This window comes from Bos indicus, chromosome 2, assembly GCF_029378745.1.
Source record: "Bos indicus isolate NIAB-ARS_2022 breed Sahiwal x Tharparkar chromosome 2, NIAB-ARS_B.indTharparkar_mat_pri_1.0, whole genome shotgun sequence".
Classification (NCBI taxonomy): Eukaryota; Metazoa; Chordata; class Mammalia; order Artiodactyla; family Bovidae; genus Bos; species Bos indicus.
The window spans coordinates 5,358,647-5,372,459 of NC_091761.1; the positions used below are offsets into that span (position 1 = coordinate 5,358,647).

Sequence of the window (13,813 nt, forward strand, 5' to 3'; positions counted from 1 at the left end):
CTTCCCTTCATCTCTGTCCTTGAGGTGCCGTGCGTCACGGCATGGCGTGGAGCGCTGCGGTGCGCCTCGCTTTCCTTATCAACCACGCAGGGTGGTTGCATCAGGTTCTTGGGGTACCTGGGGAGGAGGAAGGCAGTCAGTATTCCGTGACTGTCACTGCCCCACTCCCCGCTGAAAACACAGTGTGGGAGCAGCCCACAGGCTGCCCTGCAGGAAATGAAGGCCAGGGGCGTCGGTTTCACAGGTCACCTTCCTGCCTGGAGGTCAGGGCGGCACTCGCAGGGTGGTTGAGGAGGGGGACCGTGCAGGCAGTGGGGCCAGGCTGCCCTTGGGAAAAGGCTGGTCTGAGAGGAGAGGACGGGCTGCAAAGGAGGCTCGTATGTCTCCTTTACTCCAGAGTGGCCCCCAGGGCAGCCCAGTGGCCTTCTCCCGGGGCCCCGTGCTGGTCCGCTGACCCGGCTCCTTCCCGGGTCCTGAGCTCCTGTGCCTGGACCCCAGGCAGAGAGGGCGGCTGGCATTGTCCCGCCGAGAGCCGCCCACCAAGCTCTGTCTCAGGGGGCGTCTGCTGCTCGTTCTGCCAACACCGCCTCAGGGCGCTTGGCCGGATGCCAAGGCCTTGGCCCTGGACAGCAGGGATCGTGGGCAGGCCTGGGGCCTCTTCACACCCAGGGAGTCGGGGGTGCTTCAGCCCTTAGTCTTCCTCCAAGCAGAGGGGCTGCCGGCGAGGGAAGAGGTCAGGCCAGTCCCACATCCTCATTCCCCCAAATGAAGGCCTCCACGTCCCATCCGCCCCCACAGAAAGAAAACTAAACTGTTCTCCCGGCTGCGCAGAAAGAAGAACAGGTACCAGTAGGGAGTGCTGTGCTGTGGGGGCCTCTGAGGACAGCCCCCAGACCCCCATGCATGCGCCTGGCCCAGCCGAGGGCGCCACTAACCCCTAACCCGCCTTCCCGTGTGTGGTGTGTCTTGGGGTGGCAGAGGGCAGAGAGGTGTCGGTGGGAATCGGGCGGAGGGGAGGGTGGGCAGACCACCTTAGCACGTTCCTCTCGGGCTGCAGCCCAAACAGGAGTGGAGAATCCGCCAGAAGGGAGGCCTGGGAGGCTCGGGGAGAGCGTTGCTGCAGCATGCCAGATTGTAGGAATTCTGTGTGCTTGCGTGCGTGTGTGCGTGTTCATGTACTGGATGTATATGCAGTCTTTAAGGAGGCAAAGACACCCCGGGCAGGTGACAGGGTTCCTAGTTTCTGTCTGTCCTTCTGGACTTGCCCTATCCAACATGGTGTCTGTCCACCCCATGTGGCCAGGGGACACTTAAAATGTAGCCCTTGTGACCGAGGAGCTGCATTTTCATTTAATATAAACATAAAATATGGGCTTCCCTGATAGCTCAGTTGGTAAAGAATCCGCCTGCAATGCAGGAGACACCGGTTCGATTCCTGGGTTGGGAAGATCCCCTGGAGAAGGGATAGGCTACCGACTCCAGTATTCTTGGGCTTCCCTTGGCTCTGCTGGTAAAGAATCTGCCCGCAATGCGGGAGACCTGAGTTCAATCCCTGAGTTGGGAAGATTGTCTAGAGAAGAGAAAGGCTACCCACTCCTGTATTCTGGCCTGGAGAATTCCATGGACTGTATAGTCCATGGGGTTGCAAAGAGTCAGACACGGCTGAGCGACTTTCACTTTCACTTTTCAAACATAAGTGTAAGCAGCCCCCTGTAGGTGGGGCTGGTCTCGGTCAGCACTGTTCTAGAGTCTCTCCAGGCAAGTACAACATAGATGTCTATTTCTGCCCCTTTGTGCCCAAGTGGTGGGCTGTGCATGTCATTTGTCCTTGTCGGTACTGAGACTTGACGGCTTCTCCCACTTCATCCAGGCTCTGAAGCACCCCCTTTATTTATCCCCTCTGCCTGTGGCCTCTGCTGATCACCCAGGTTCCCTGGGAGGACCCTCAGGAGCAAGAGCTTGGAGCCAGCCACTCTGGTGTGGTGGGGAGCCGGGCCCCGGAGGTGGGGCTGGCTGGGGTGAGGGCAGATGGCAGGCAGGCCTGCCCGGAGGCCCCTGGGGTCAGGCTGAGGAGCAGGCTCGCCCTGAGCACAGGGGCTGCTGCGGGCCATGTCGGATGATACTCTCTTTGCTTCTAGGATGTTTGGCTTTCTCCTGCTGTGGGCTCAGCGCCCCTGCACGAGGCTGGGGATCCCGCCTGGTGATGCCTCCCAGGGACCCTCCCTGCTCCTCCAGCTGGGGTGGGGTTGTCACTGTGTCCAGGGCAGGCCCTGCTGCAGATGCCTGCGTGTTCCCAGTGCTCATGCCTGTGTGGCCTCATTTCCACCTGTTCTTATGCACATTCACACATAAATGTGTGGGGACATGCACTCATGCACACGTGGGTGTCATATTTTCACAGTGAGTCTGTGGACACACAAGCACCCTGAGTCTCCCAGGATCTACATGGACACACACACATGTGCATGCACATTTCCATACACAGGTCCCCAGGGCATTGGTGCGTGCACACAGCCTGTCACACACACACACGTTTCCTCTCTCCCTCTTGGACACCTCAGCCTCCCTCCATCGGGCTCTCTCTCCCTCCTCTCTCTCTGCAGTGACAACGTGCCTGCGAAAGGGAACAAGAGCCCCTCACCGCCGCCTGATGGCTCCCCTGCTGCCACCCCCGAGATCAGAGTCAACCATGAGCCCGAGCCGGCTGGTGCGGCCACCCCCGGGGCCACCCTCCCCAAGTCCCCGTCTCAGGTAGGTGCCTGTCTTGGTGGCCTGTCCCCTCCCTTGCTTCTTCCTGCTCTGCCGTCGTCCCGGCTCCTTCCAGTCCCCTGTCCCTGCGGGCTCGGCCCCTCCCAGGGCATCTGTGACAGTCTGGTGCCCCCACCCTGCTGCGGCACCCCTTCTTCCCTCTCCCTGGCCTCCGGGCTGCTGAACTCTCTCCATCTTTCTTTCTTGCGGAGACACAGGCTCCAGGGCCCTCAGCCCCCAGAGCATCTGGGTCTGCCAAGGTGGCCGCCTCTCCCTCTGCCTCACCTCCTTTCTTGTGGGGGTGGGGGGCACCCAGGACCCTGAAAGGGCCGGCGAGAGGAGGGGCTCGGTGAGGGCCCTCCCCCCAATCCAGTTTCTTCCAGGTTTCTGCAGCATCCCCAGGAGCCGGAAAGGGAGAAAGGAGGAGTGGGGTCCACTGTGCAGCCCCATCTGAACCCTGATGGGCTGACCGACCCACCCCCCGCCCCCACAACCAGCCACTGGGCTCCCGGCCGCAGCCGGTTGCAGGCCCGCTTCACAGCTGATTAGGAGAGCGATGCTGAGAGGGTGATGAGAGCCCACACTCGGACACTTACTCTGGGCCGCACCCTGTGCCAGCCTTTCTGTATTTTCATTCATTGTCCTCACACCAGCCTGTGAGGTGGATACTCTTATCGCCTCAACTTGACAAGTGAGGAAACCCAGGCTTGGTGGGCAGATGTGTGGCCCTCGGCGGGGCCCTGGCTGCATGGTGGCCTCCAGAGTCTGGACTGCAGCTCCTCCGGGGGCGGGGGCAGGAGGCTGGGCAGAGGGGCAGGGGGCCTGGGTGCTGGCTCTCTCTCAGCTCCTGTTTCTCTCCTCAGCTTCCCCACCAAGGGCAGCAGGAGCCGGACCCTCTGACGTGGCCCTGACAGCCCGGCAGGCCCGTCTTGCCTTCTTTTCTGTCTTGCTCTCTCCCTTTCTCCTGTCTCACTCCCTTGCCCTCTGACCCACCTCTCTCTGTGCAGGGCTCCTGACCGCCGGGCCTCGGCCGCTCCCAGGGGCCCTTGTGGTCTCCGTGTCGGTGTCTTGGGGGTGATGGCTTTCCTTGTCTGTGTTCCTTGGTTGCTGGTGGGGCCGTGGCTGGGAGGTGACTAACCGTGGCTTTGTCTCTGTCCCCCCCACCCCCGCGCTCCGCTGCACCTTTCCACGCGGCCCCCTCACCTGCCGCCGACCCCCAGCTTCGGAAAGGCCCACCAGTCCCTCCGCCTCCCAAACACACCCCGTCCAAGGAGGTCAAGCAGGAGCAGATCCTCAGCTTGTTTGACGACACGTTTGTCCCTGAGATCAGCGTGACCACCCCTTCCCAGGTCAGCCGCGGCCACCGCGGCCCAGCTCTCTCTCTGCCTTCTCTTGCTCTTTCGGGGCGTGCATGGCCTTCCCCTCCATCCCATGCCCTGTGCCTGTGCCTCAGGACCCAGGAGGCTGACTGCAGGGACTGGTTCTGAGCCTCCTTCTCGCACATCCGTCCACTCCCCCGCCCATCATTCTTCATTTCTCTCTGAGCATGTGGCCAAATGGAGGGACAAGGGGAAATGGTCCTCATAGAGATGGCTGACTCAACAGTGGCCTCCAGAGTCCGTTGACATTGTGGCCCAGAGGGCTGGGCAGCTCAGAGGAATTGGGCCAATCAGGGAAGACTTCCTGGAGCAGGTGAAGTTTGCCAAGTGGCTGTGAGCAGACGCAGGCTGTAGCCAGAGGTAGCTCAGAGGCGGTAGCTCGTATATAGGCTGGGAGTGGCGGGAGGCAGGCTCAGGAGGGGCAGGAGTTCAGTGTCAGGTGAGGAGGCCACCTGACCGGTTCGGGAGCCCTCCAAGGCGCCAAGACTCCAGCTTCTAGAATTGCCGTCACCACACGGAGGTGCGGCAGTGGCCGGGTCACAGAGCAGAGAGGCTGCTGTACCCGCCCTCAGAGGCGTGCAACGCCCGTTCCCAGAAGGACGAAGGGAGGGCGGAGCAGGGAAGGTCGCTTTGGTGGCAGAAGAGGCGGGCTGCCCGCAGTCAGATCAGCTCACAGAGGCCACAGTATGCCGACCTCTCCAAGCCTGGCTTCCAGGCCTCCCTGTCTGTGCCGGGCTCACCTTTTGTGTAGGCCAGCCAGTCCCAACCTGCGCTGGGCCCCGAGTCGCAGTGCTCCTGTGGGCTTGCCCTGCCAGGGGTCTTCCTCTGCACAAGCTCAGAGGCCTGGAGGGGAGGGGAGGACTGGAGGGTGTGCATGTGGCCGAAGAGGCAGTTGGGAGCACAAGACAGCGTTTCCTGCTACGAGGGGCCGTGGCTGAGTGGGCTTCAAGCCCCCACAGGAGGACTTTGGATTAAGCTTGGAACTTTCAATACAGATGGCTGGGGGCAGGCGGGTGGTGCTTCGGCTTGGGGACCAGGGCGGGAGCCCCTCTGCAGAGTACGGCTGAGACTGGCTCAAGGTGCTCCTGGGGTCTTGGGGAAACCACGACCTCCGGGCGGATTGCAGCTGGGGTGCTCGCTGCCTGGAGCCTGCCTCCGCCTCGGGCACGTAAGGGCTGGTAGATGCTACACAGGGAACGCAGCCAGCCGCTGACCCACTGGCCCGGCTCAGTGTTCAGTCCTCTCTGGGAGGGGTTGTTCCCACTGAACCGGCTAGGAACTGTGGGCCTCAGCTGCAGCCAGGCGGTCTGCCCTGCCCCCGGTCCCTGCATGCCTCTCCTGCTGTCTCTCTGCACACTCCTGGGAGCTGAGGCCCTGCCTGGTGGGGTGGGCAGTGCCCCCATGGGTTCTGTTGCCTGGGGTGGGGGTGGACTGGTCCATCCATGATGCTGTGCTGACTAGGCTGCTCTGCTGGCCAGGGCTGAGTAGCCTGTGTCCCTATGCTCAGGGGAAGGCTCCCAGCCTGCGTGGGGAAGGCTGAAATGCTGGGAGGTGGGGCAGAGAAGATGCAGCCTGCCTTCAGCCTGGTGACCCTGTCCACTCGGAATCTGAGGGGGCTTCTGTCTGGGCTTGGCTGACTTCTGAGAGAGGGTGGGCGGTGGGGCGACCCTGGGGAGAGAAATGCTACCTGTCCCTGGCCGGAGGGCACCCAGAGCTCAGCCTCCACAGTGTCTTGGACTGATGCTGGAGAGACAGCGGTGACCTTCCTTCTGGGCTCACTGGACAGGGCTTGACCTAAAGGAGAGTCTTGTGGCTGAGGGTGACTGTGGGGCAGGAGTGAGTCTGCTTGGTGTGACGTCTCTGAGCTCAGCCCCTTGTCCCCTGAGCTGTGGATTGGCAACTCCAGTCCTTCTCAGGACCCTGGTCTTGGCCTCCCTGGACAGGCCACAGCTCAGCTGGGAAGGCCCTCCAGGAGTGCCCTGCCCATGGTCTTGCTGCTGCTGCTAAGTCGCTTCAGTCGTGTCCGACTCTGTGCGACCCCATAGACGGCAGCCCACCAGGCTCCCCCACCCCTGGGATTCTCCAGGCAAGAACACTGGAGTGGGTTGCCATTTCCTTCAATGCGTGAGAGAGAAAAGTGAAAGTGAAATCGCTCAGTCGTGTCCGACTCTTAGCGACCCCATGGACTGCAGCCTACCAGGCTCCTCCGTCCATGGGGTTTTCCAGGCAAGAGTACTGGAGTGGGGTGCCATTGCCTTCTCCCAGGTCTTGGGCCCTTCTAAATGGAGGATCTCTGGTGCCTTGGGCTGGAGGGCGAGTCCCATCAGTTCTGGGCACCATCAAGGGGGTAGGGAGGGAGCTGGCTGCCCTGGGCTTGTGGGGCTGTGGCCCTTTCAGCTCTGCTTTAAGGACCGCACCCTGGGCCAAGGCAGGGCAGGCAGAGTACTCCTGGTCCCGGGGTAAGCCCCTGGTATGAGACGGGGATGCAGTTGAGCAAGCCATCCTCGTAGGGAGGCAGTGTGTCCACTGGACCGGGGCCGGCTCTGGGAAGATGTCTTCCGTGGTCGTCTGGCCCCGCTTACTAAGCAGCTGGCTTCTCACAGTGGGCAGTGCCACTGCGCTGCGGTCTCCTGGGGGCCGTGCCTGCTCCATGCACATCCCTGGGCTGCGCTCAGCCCCGCTGAAGGGACCGTGGGGTGACTGGAGAGGGCCCTGCACTGTGAACACAGGTGCTCCAATGTTGGGGACCCCTGTGTTTACGATGGGGCTCCCGGGCACGGTGTGCTGGCTCGGTCGGCCCTGAACTGGCTGGGGGTGGGGGTCACTGAGGGACCACCTGTCCATCTGGGACAGCCCGTGCCTGTGTAGGGCTCCTCTGAGCCAGAGGGGCTGCATGGTCTTGTCGCTGTGTGGTCTTGTCCAGGCCGCACCTGGCTGGGCCGCTGCTGGAAGGAACATGAGATCAGGGGAGTTGTTGGGCGCGCACACTGGGACATCTTCTCGGCCCGTGGGACGGAGAGCGTTAGAGGCTGGGCATTGGTCTGGGGGTGGCTGCCCAGCTGAGGGCTGAGCTGGCCCCAGGTGTGTTCTTGTGAGGGTGGGGCCGGTGCCAGGTGTGTGGGACGGGCCTGCCATTGTGTCAGTGGTTTTGCCTGGGAGAGGAGCCTGCTGTGCGCGTCCTGGCTGAGCGCTTGCTGCCCGTCACTAACCGCCTTCCTCTCTGCCACTGCTGCCAAGTTTGAGGCCCCGGGGCCTTTCTCGGAGCAGGCCAGTCTGCTGGACCTGGACTTTGACCCCCTCCCGCCTGTGGCAAGCCCTGTGAAGGCGCCCACGCCCTCTGGTCAGGTTGGTGTGAGCCCACCACCGCCCACGGGCCCACTGGCCTCTGGGCACCGGGGCCTGGGTTCATGTCTGCCCACCAACCTCCTTTGGGGGTTTTGGGGTCCCCGGCTCTCCTTCCACTCACCTGCCTTCCCCTGGAGCCCTGGTCCCCACTCTTGTCACTTCCCTTGGTCCTGACCACAGGTCAGCGAGAGACCCCTCAGGAGGTCAGCTGCATACCTGACTGGCAGCTCACATAGTCCATCCATCTGAGCACCCCGTTCCTCTCCCGGTGGCAGCCCTGGATGTGGGTGTGCCCTGGCCTGTGGTCTCGGTCTCCTGAAGGTGTCCAGGACTCGGTCCTCTGGAGGCCTCAGAGCCTAGTTCTGCTCTGCCCCACACCTATTGGGCTCGAGGGCCCTGGGGTGGGCCTGGGGTGGGCCTGGGGACTGTTTGCCTGCCTGTCTCTAACCTCCGTGCTAACTGTCCTTCTCCCCTCTCTGCGCTCAGTCGATTCCATGGGACCTCTGGGAGGTAAGCTGTGCTGGCGCTGTGCCCGCCCCGCAGGGGAGCCGCTGTGCTGTGTGTGCGGCCCCGCCCACCGCGTGCCGCACCGTTCACAGGTGCACGGGCACGCACGGCGGCGCCTCCCGCTGTTAGGGACCCTGCGCCTTCAGCCAGGCCCTTTGGGACAGGGCTCCTCAGTTCAGCCTCTGAAGAGTTCCCCAGGGTGCAGCCCAGTTTTCAGGGGCTGTGAATGGCCCTAGACAGTGACCAGCTGGTCCCCAGGGTGGATGGGGTGTCCCTGTACTGGGCCCAGGTCTGGGGAGCAGGGGGACCTCGGGGTGGAGGGGTTTTCTGTCAGCAGAGGCCCCTTAGGGCAGTGGGACTAGCGAGCTGGTGGGACACAGGAGAGAGGGGTGGCGACTCGAGGAGCAGGACAAGCTGCCTGAGGCTGGACCGGGAGCCGCCGTCACCTGGGGGCTCAGGGACGGAGACTCGGGGGGCAGGGGACGCCCCGCAGCCGGCGATGGAGCTCCTGCAGGAGCAGGAGGGGCTGGCGTGAAGGCCGGCAGCCCAGGCCTGGGGCTTGCGAAGCTCCACCGGAGGAGGCCCGAGGAAGTCTGGCGCCGGCGGGCAGCGCCGCTTCCCTGGCAGGAGCTGCGCTGCTGCGGCATCCACACCTCCCTGCCCTCTGGGCACTCAGCTGGCCCATGCTGGCGGCTCACCACCTTCTTCTCTTGTCTCCTGCCCCGCCCGACACCTCCCCCTGCCGCCCCGGCCCTCCCTCCCCGTTCCCCGCGCTGGCCCGTCACTAGCCCACAGAGAGTCCAGCTGGCAGCTTGCCTTCCGGGGAGCCCAGCGCTGCCGAGGGCACCTTTGCTGTGGCCTGGCCCAGCCAGACGGCCGAGCCGGGGCCTGCCCAAGTAAGTGCCCTGTCAGCGCCCCCACCCTCCCTGCCTCTTGAGGGTGTAGCATAGAGGAAGAGGCCGGAGGAAGGGGCACAGGAGGGGTCACGGTGGGACTGAGGGTGAGCCTTTAGCCAGGAGGCCCCTGCACAGGGCTTGTCTGTCACTCGTGCCGGAGGGGCGCAGATCCGCTCAGCCCTCGTCTGCTGGCCAGCACCAGCCTCCCAGCTCAGGGCCCCCGCGGTGGGAGGGAGGTGTGTTGAGATGACCTCCTGGTTTACAGTGGGCACTTTCTAGAATTCTCCTTGAATCTTCAGCCTAACCTAGACATTGCCTCCTGGGGGCCAGGAGGGTTGAGTGATTGCTCCCAGAGCTCAGACGTGGCTGAGTCTCAGGGCAGACCCAGCTCGGCCCGACTGCAGCCAAGCAGCGTCCGCGGTGCCCTGCCTGGGCCCTCACCGTGGGAGCCACCTGTGAGGGGCCAATGGGGCTGAGCAGGTGGGAAGAAGGAAGCCGAGGCTCGACCAGGGTTTGGGCTTAGAAGGCAGAGCCTGTGAGGGGGCCCAGGGGCCTGTGCTGGGCTTCTCAGCAGCTCCTCACTTTGGGGTCGGGGTCTGTGTGCCTGCCAGCGCCTTCTCCAGCTGCTTCCCACGCCCAGGGCCTTTCCTTCCGGGGCTCCCTGCACTGGACAGAGGCACTGGCCCTCTGCAACGTCTCCTTGTTCTGGCCGGCACACCCTGTCTTGCGTCTGACCCCACGTGGCATTTATGTTGCAGCCAGCGGAGGCCTCGGAGGCGGCTGGAGCCCAGGAGCCTGGGGAGACGACCACAAGTGAAGCAGCCTCCGTAAGATGCCAGGGACCCAGGCCCTGTGATTCCTCCCCGCCACTCGCGGCTCCCTAGCCCGTGTCTTGCTCTGTGCTGGTCCAGGTCACAGTTCCTGTCGAGGAACCTGGAGGCCCGCTGGCCTGGCGTCAGGCACAGACACCCCCCCTCCTCTGCCGGCGCGGCCCGCCCTCCGGGACCCCCTCCCCCCGTCACTGACCTACTCTCCTCCCCCGCCAGAGCTCTCTGCCCGCGGTGGTCGTGGAGACCTTCTCGGCAACAGTGAATGGCACGGTGGAGAGCGGCAGTGGGGCAGGACGTCTGGACCTGCCCCCGGGGTTCATGTTCAAGGTGAGTCTGGCCTCCTGACCTGCGATCTCCTTGGGCCCTGGGCTATGGGGGTGGCCCATGCCCACCCCACGCCTCTCCCCCCCCACCCCCCGCTCCCCAGGTGTGAGGTGGTGTCCCAGCCCAGTTCCTGCTATGTTCACTTGCTCCCGGTGCCCATGGGACTGCAGGGGGGGAAAAGGTCGCTGAGGGAGGGGGTGTCAGCTCTCCCCCATCCTCTGCAGGTGCAGGCCCAGCACGACTACACGGCCACTGACACGGATGAGCTGCAGCTCAAGGCTGGGGATGTGGTGCTGGTGATCCCCTTCCAGAACCCGGAGGAGCAGGTGAGGCCGGCTCTGCGGGAGGCACGGCGGCCAGCAGGGGGCAGCAGAGCCCCGCCTGCCAATCCGTGGCCTCTGCCCACCACCGAGCATTTCCTTCCCTTCCATCCCTGCGGCCCTCAGGGCTCCCCTTGGCTGTTCACTCTTCTTCCCACCTCAGTCTCTCACTTCCTGCTTCCTGCTTCCTCCTCTCCTCAGGCTCGGTCTGCCTTCCCCTGGGCTCTCTGCATCTCAGTTCCTTCGTCATCTTCTCCCTTCCCTGCCCCTCCGCGGTCTCTCTCATCCAGGACAGGACCCCTGGTTGCCACTCCATGGGCCTCCCCCACCCCCCAGCCTGCTCTACAGCCTCCCACTGGTCCTGGGTGCCACCCCCCAGGCTGGCCCTGCCCTGTCTACAAGGACCGCACACGTCCCTGCCCACAGGGAGAGACCCCTGAGTCTCCAGCCCTGTCCCCAGCTGGTCCTCACTCCGAAGCATCCCAGACGCTTCTGCTGCGGCCTTGCTTTGTTAGTGAATGTCCTCAGAGAGGGTCCCACCGATCCTGGGAGGCTCAGCGTGGGACAGAACTACCCCCACTAGGTTCTGGGCAGGCTGCTTAGTTCAGATTGCCGTGGCCCCTCAGCAGGAGCTCTTGATTGTGGGGCATTGATGGTGCCGTGCGGGTGCCCATGTGGATATCCAGGTGGCAACGATGGTGCGGAGCAGACCTGGCGGGATTCCTAAGCTTTTAGTCGTCAACACGTCTGTGTGATCTAATTATCAGAGTGACTGAGTCGGGGAGGAGGGCCGGGTGTGGATTGAGGCCAGTCTGGCTGGGGCGTCCTGGGCTGGAACTTGAGGCTACTAGGTACTTTTTGAGCCCACCGTGGGCTGGGAGGTTTGAATAAGAAGGCTTTCCTGGGCCTGGTGCTGAATTAGTTACTTCTCCTAAAGCCCCAGGTCTCCGCTGATCTCCCTGATGGGCCAGCCCTGGGCTGGGTGGGGTTCTCAGGAGCAGAGTCTTGGTCCCCTAGCACACAGCGGGAGCCGTCTGTGATGGTAGACGCGGCTCACGTAGGACCCACATAGGGTGTCAGACAAGGCAGGAAATCATGTGGGTAGGTCCCAGGGATGGCCCAGCTGCAGGGGCAGCAATGGCCTTGGCTTCAGGCAGGGTGTGTGGTCACCGCAGGCCCAGGGTCGAGGCTTGTCAGGGCTTGAATGGATGATCCCTGTGAGGGGTCAATATTAAAGCAAAGGTCAGGTTCGGCTTGGAGGGCTTGGTGGAACACCTCAGGTCACTCTAGAAGCTTTTAAGTGGTCAGTGCATTGTTTGTAGGCCGGAAGGACAGCTGATATGCTCCTTGGTGATGTCCTCGGTGGGCACCAGCCAGTGAGGAGCTCTGTGGTGGGGACTGAGGGAGTTGTTTAGAGGCGTTTGGACCAGTGCGGCAGTCAAGCTGTCTTTCTGCAGTGAGGAGGACTCACCAAACAACAAAGAGTTAAATCTGCCTGCTGAAGGCCGGGATGGCTCCTGGGGTAGGAGGTGTCAGTTTGAGTCTTTAAGTCTGACAGCCTAGGAGAAACAGCCTGCAGAAGGAGGGCCCAGCCCGTAGGTGTGAATGCCCTCCTCCCCCTGCAACCTTGCTCACTTCCCCTTAGGATGAAGGCTGGCTCATGGGCGTGAAGGAGAGTGACTGGAACCAGCACAAGGAGCTGGAGAAATGCCGGGGCGTCTTCCCTGAGAACTTTACCGAGCGAGTACAGTGAGAGTGCAGCTGGCGGAGCTCTGGGCGCGTGAAGAACAGCACCTTCTCCCGAAAAATGTGTGTTTCTTTCTTTCTTTTTTGTTTTTGTTTTTGTTTTTAAACTTTTGAGAAGTAAAAGGGAAATTGAGAGGAGAGACCTAAGCCAGGAGGTGTTCTCCCAAAGATGAGGTTGTTTTCCAAAGAGCCTGGTTTCGGCGAGTCCGGCAGAGTCGCCAGTGTTCCTAAAGCTGCTGTGTTCCCTAGTTGAGCTCCCGGCCGCCTCCCCCACCCTCGCCCACTGGTGTCACCGCCGCCGGCCATGGGACGGGGCCTGGGGGCCACCGAGCCACCACGCTTGCCTGAAGCTTGGGCCGTGCCGCCTGGGCCAGGCTCTCCTTTCCTGGCAGCCGCCGTGGGTGGGGTCCAGGGTCTCCAGAGACTTCGGGCCCAGTCACCAGCCTAGCCTGGCCTGGCCCAGCCCCGCAGGAGTCTGTGTGCTGTTTGAAAATAAATCTTAGTGTTCGAAACAAAACGAAACCAACAAAAGCTGACAGACGCGCTCAGAAGGTGTGTGTTTATTTTCTTTCCCCTCCATTTCCGTCTGCCACGTGGGCTTCCCTTGTGGCTCAGCTGGTAAAGAATCCGCCTGCAGTGCAGGAGACCTGGGTTTGATCGCTGGGTTGGGAAGATCCTCTGGAGAAGGGAAAGGCTGCCCACTCCAGTATTCTGGCCTAGAGAATTCCATGGACTATACAGTCCATGGGGTCGCAAAGAGTGGGACACGACTGAGCAACTTCCACTTTCCGCCTGCCACGCAGTGGAGCTGTGGTTATCTGCGCTTTTGTCCTGGGACGGCCCACCCGGCAGGCCCTATGTCTTGGACAGCCCCCCACCGGCGTGTGACCTCCACTTCCTTTTGAGTTCCCCTGGGCTTCAGCCCCATTCACTGATGTTTTCGCTGGTGGTTGGCTGGGGTGCAGGGCATGGGGACCAGGTGACAGGAAGGGCAGATAAGGGTGCCAAGGAGGCTGTTGGGTGCTGTCCTCAGTAACATTATTTAACAGGGAGAACTCAGGAGGCAGTCCCAGGACTGCATTTCACAGATGTGGCATCAGGCCCAAGGAGGGGCGGGGATAAACCTGGACAGTTGGCCCCCAGGCGCAAGAAGGCCTGGGCATGATGGGCGAGCTTCCCTGTCTCCCCACCTGCCTCCCTTCCCAGCATGCATCCCGGGTCTCCAGCGCCATCGGGGTGCCTGGGCTGCACACACAGCAGCGGCCTGCGTCCTTTCTGGGGGTCATGGAGTTGTGCTCTTGGGCCCGGGGGCCAGCCTGGGCTTCCAGTGGCAGGGATTTATGTCTGCATAAATCTGTTCTATGGGAAAAGCAGGTGAAGGGGATGCCTGTCAGAGTCTTGGTTTTATTTATCCTGAGCTTTGTTTCAGGTGGCAGCATTGTTACTGCTGGAGCTCTGCCTTGTCCTGTGGCCGACAGTGTTGGCTCTGACAGCCAGGATTCCTGTGAGCAGAGCAGTTAGGAAAGGGGGCGTGGGGAGCTCATTTCTAGGTGTCCCTGTTAGAAAACTTAGCTTTTCCCTCCCTCCCTCCCTCCCTCCCTCCTTTCCTTCCTTCTTTCCACGTTGACAGGTTAATTTTCTTGCCCAAAGCCACATAGCTCATTGGTGGTGGAATCAAGCTTGAAGCCCAGACCTAGCAATCTCCACTGAGCTTCCAA

The 13,813-nt window shown here is 62.4% G+C and overlaps 1 protein-coding gene across 21 annotated transcripts in view; it reads left to right on the plus strand.

Annotated features, from left to right (window-relative positions):
• Positions 1 to 12,631, plus strand: part of BIN1 (bridging integrator 1) — a 56,820-nt gene extending 44,189 nt beyond the window's left edge. For 3 of the 21 annotated variants that reach the window (XM_070801922.1, XM_070801927.1, XM_070801947.1), the window contains 10 exons: positions 799 to 843; positions 2,604 to 2,751; positions 3,969 to 4,097; positions 7,365 to 7,472; positions 7,959 to 7,982; positions 8,768 to 8,875; positions 9,634 to 9,702; positions 9,922 to 10,032; positions 10,254 to 10,355; positions 11,995 to 12,631. In XM_070801922.1, coding sequence (XP_070658023.1) covers positions 799 to 843; positions 2,604 to 2,751; positions 3,969 to 4,097; positions 7,365 to 7,472; positions 7,959 to 7,982; positions 8,768 to 8,875; positions 9,634 to 9,702; positions 9,922 to 10,032; positions 10,254 to 10,355; positions 11,995 to 12,102 — 952 coding nt within the window. In that variant the 3' untranslated portion in view covers positions 12,103 to 12,631. The remainder of the gene's footprint in view (positions 1 to 798; positions 844 to 2,603; positions 2,752 to 3,968; positions 4,098 to 7,364; positions 7,473 to 7,958; positions 7,983 to 8,767; positions 8,876 to 9,633; positions 9,703 to 9,921; positions 10,033 to 10,253; positions 10,356 to 11,994) is intronic. The other 18 variants (XM_019969301.2, XM_019969310.2, XM_070801958.1 and 15 more) reach the window with 11 other exon arrangements.
• Positions 12,632 to 13,813: the final 1,182 nt, after the last annotated feature.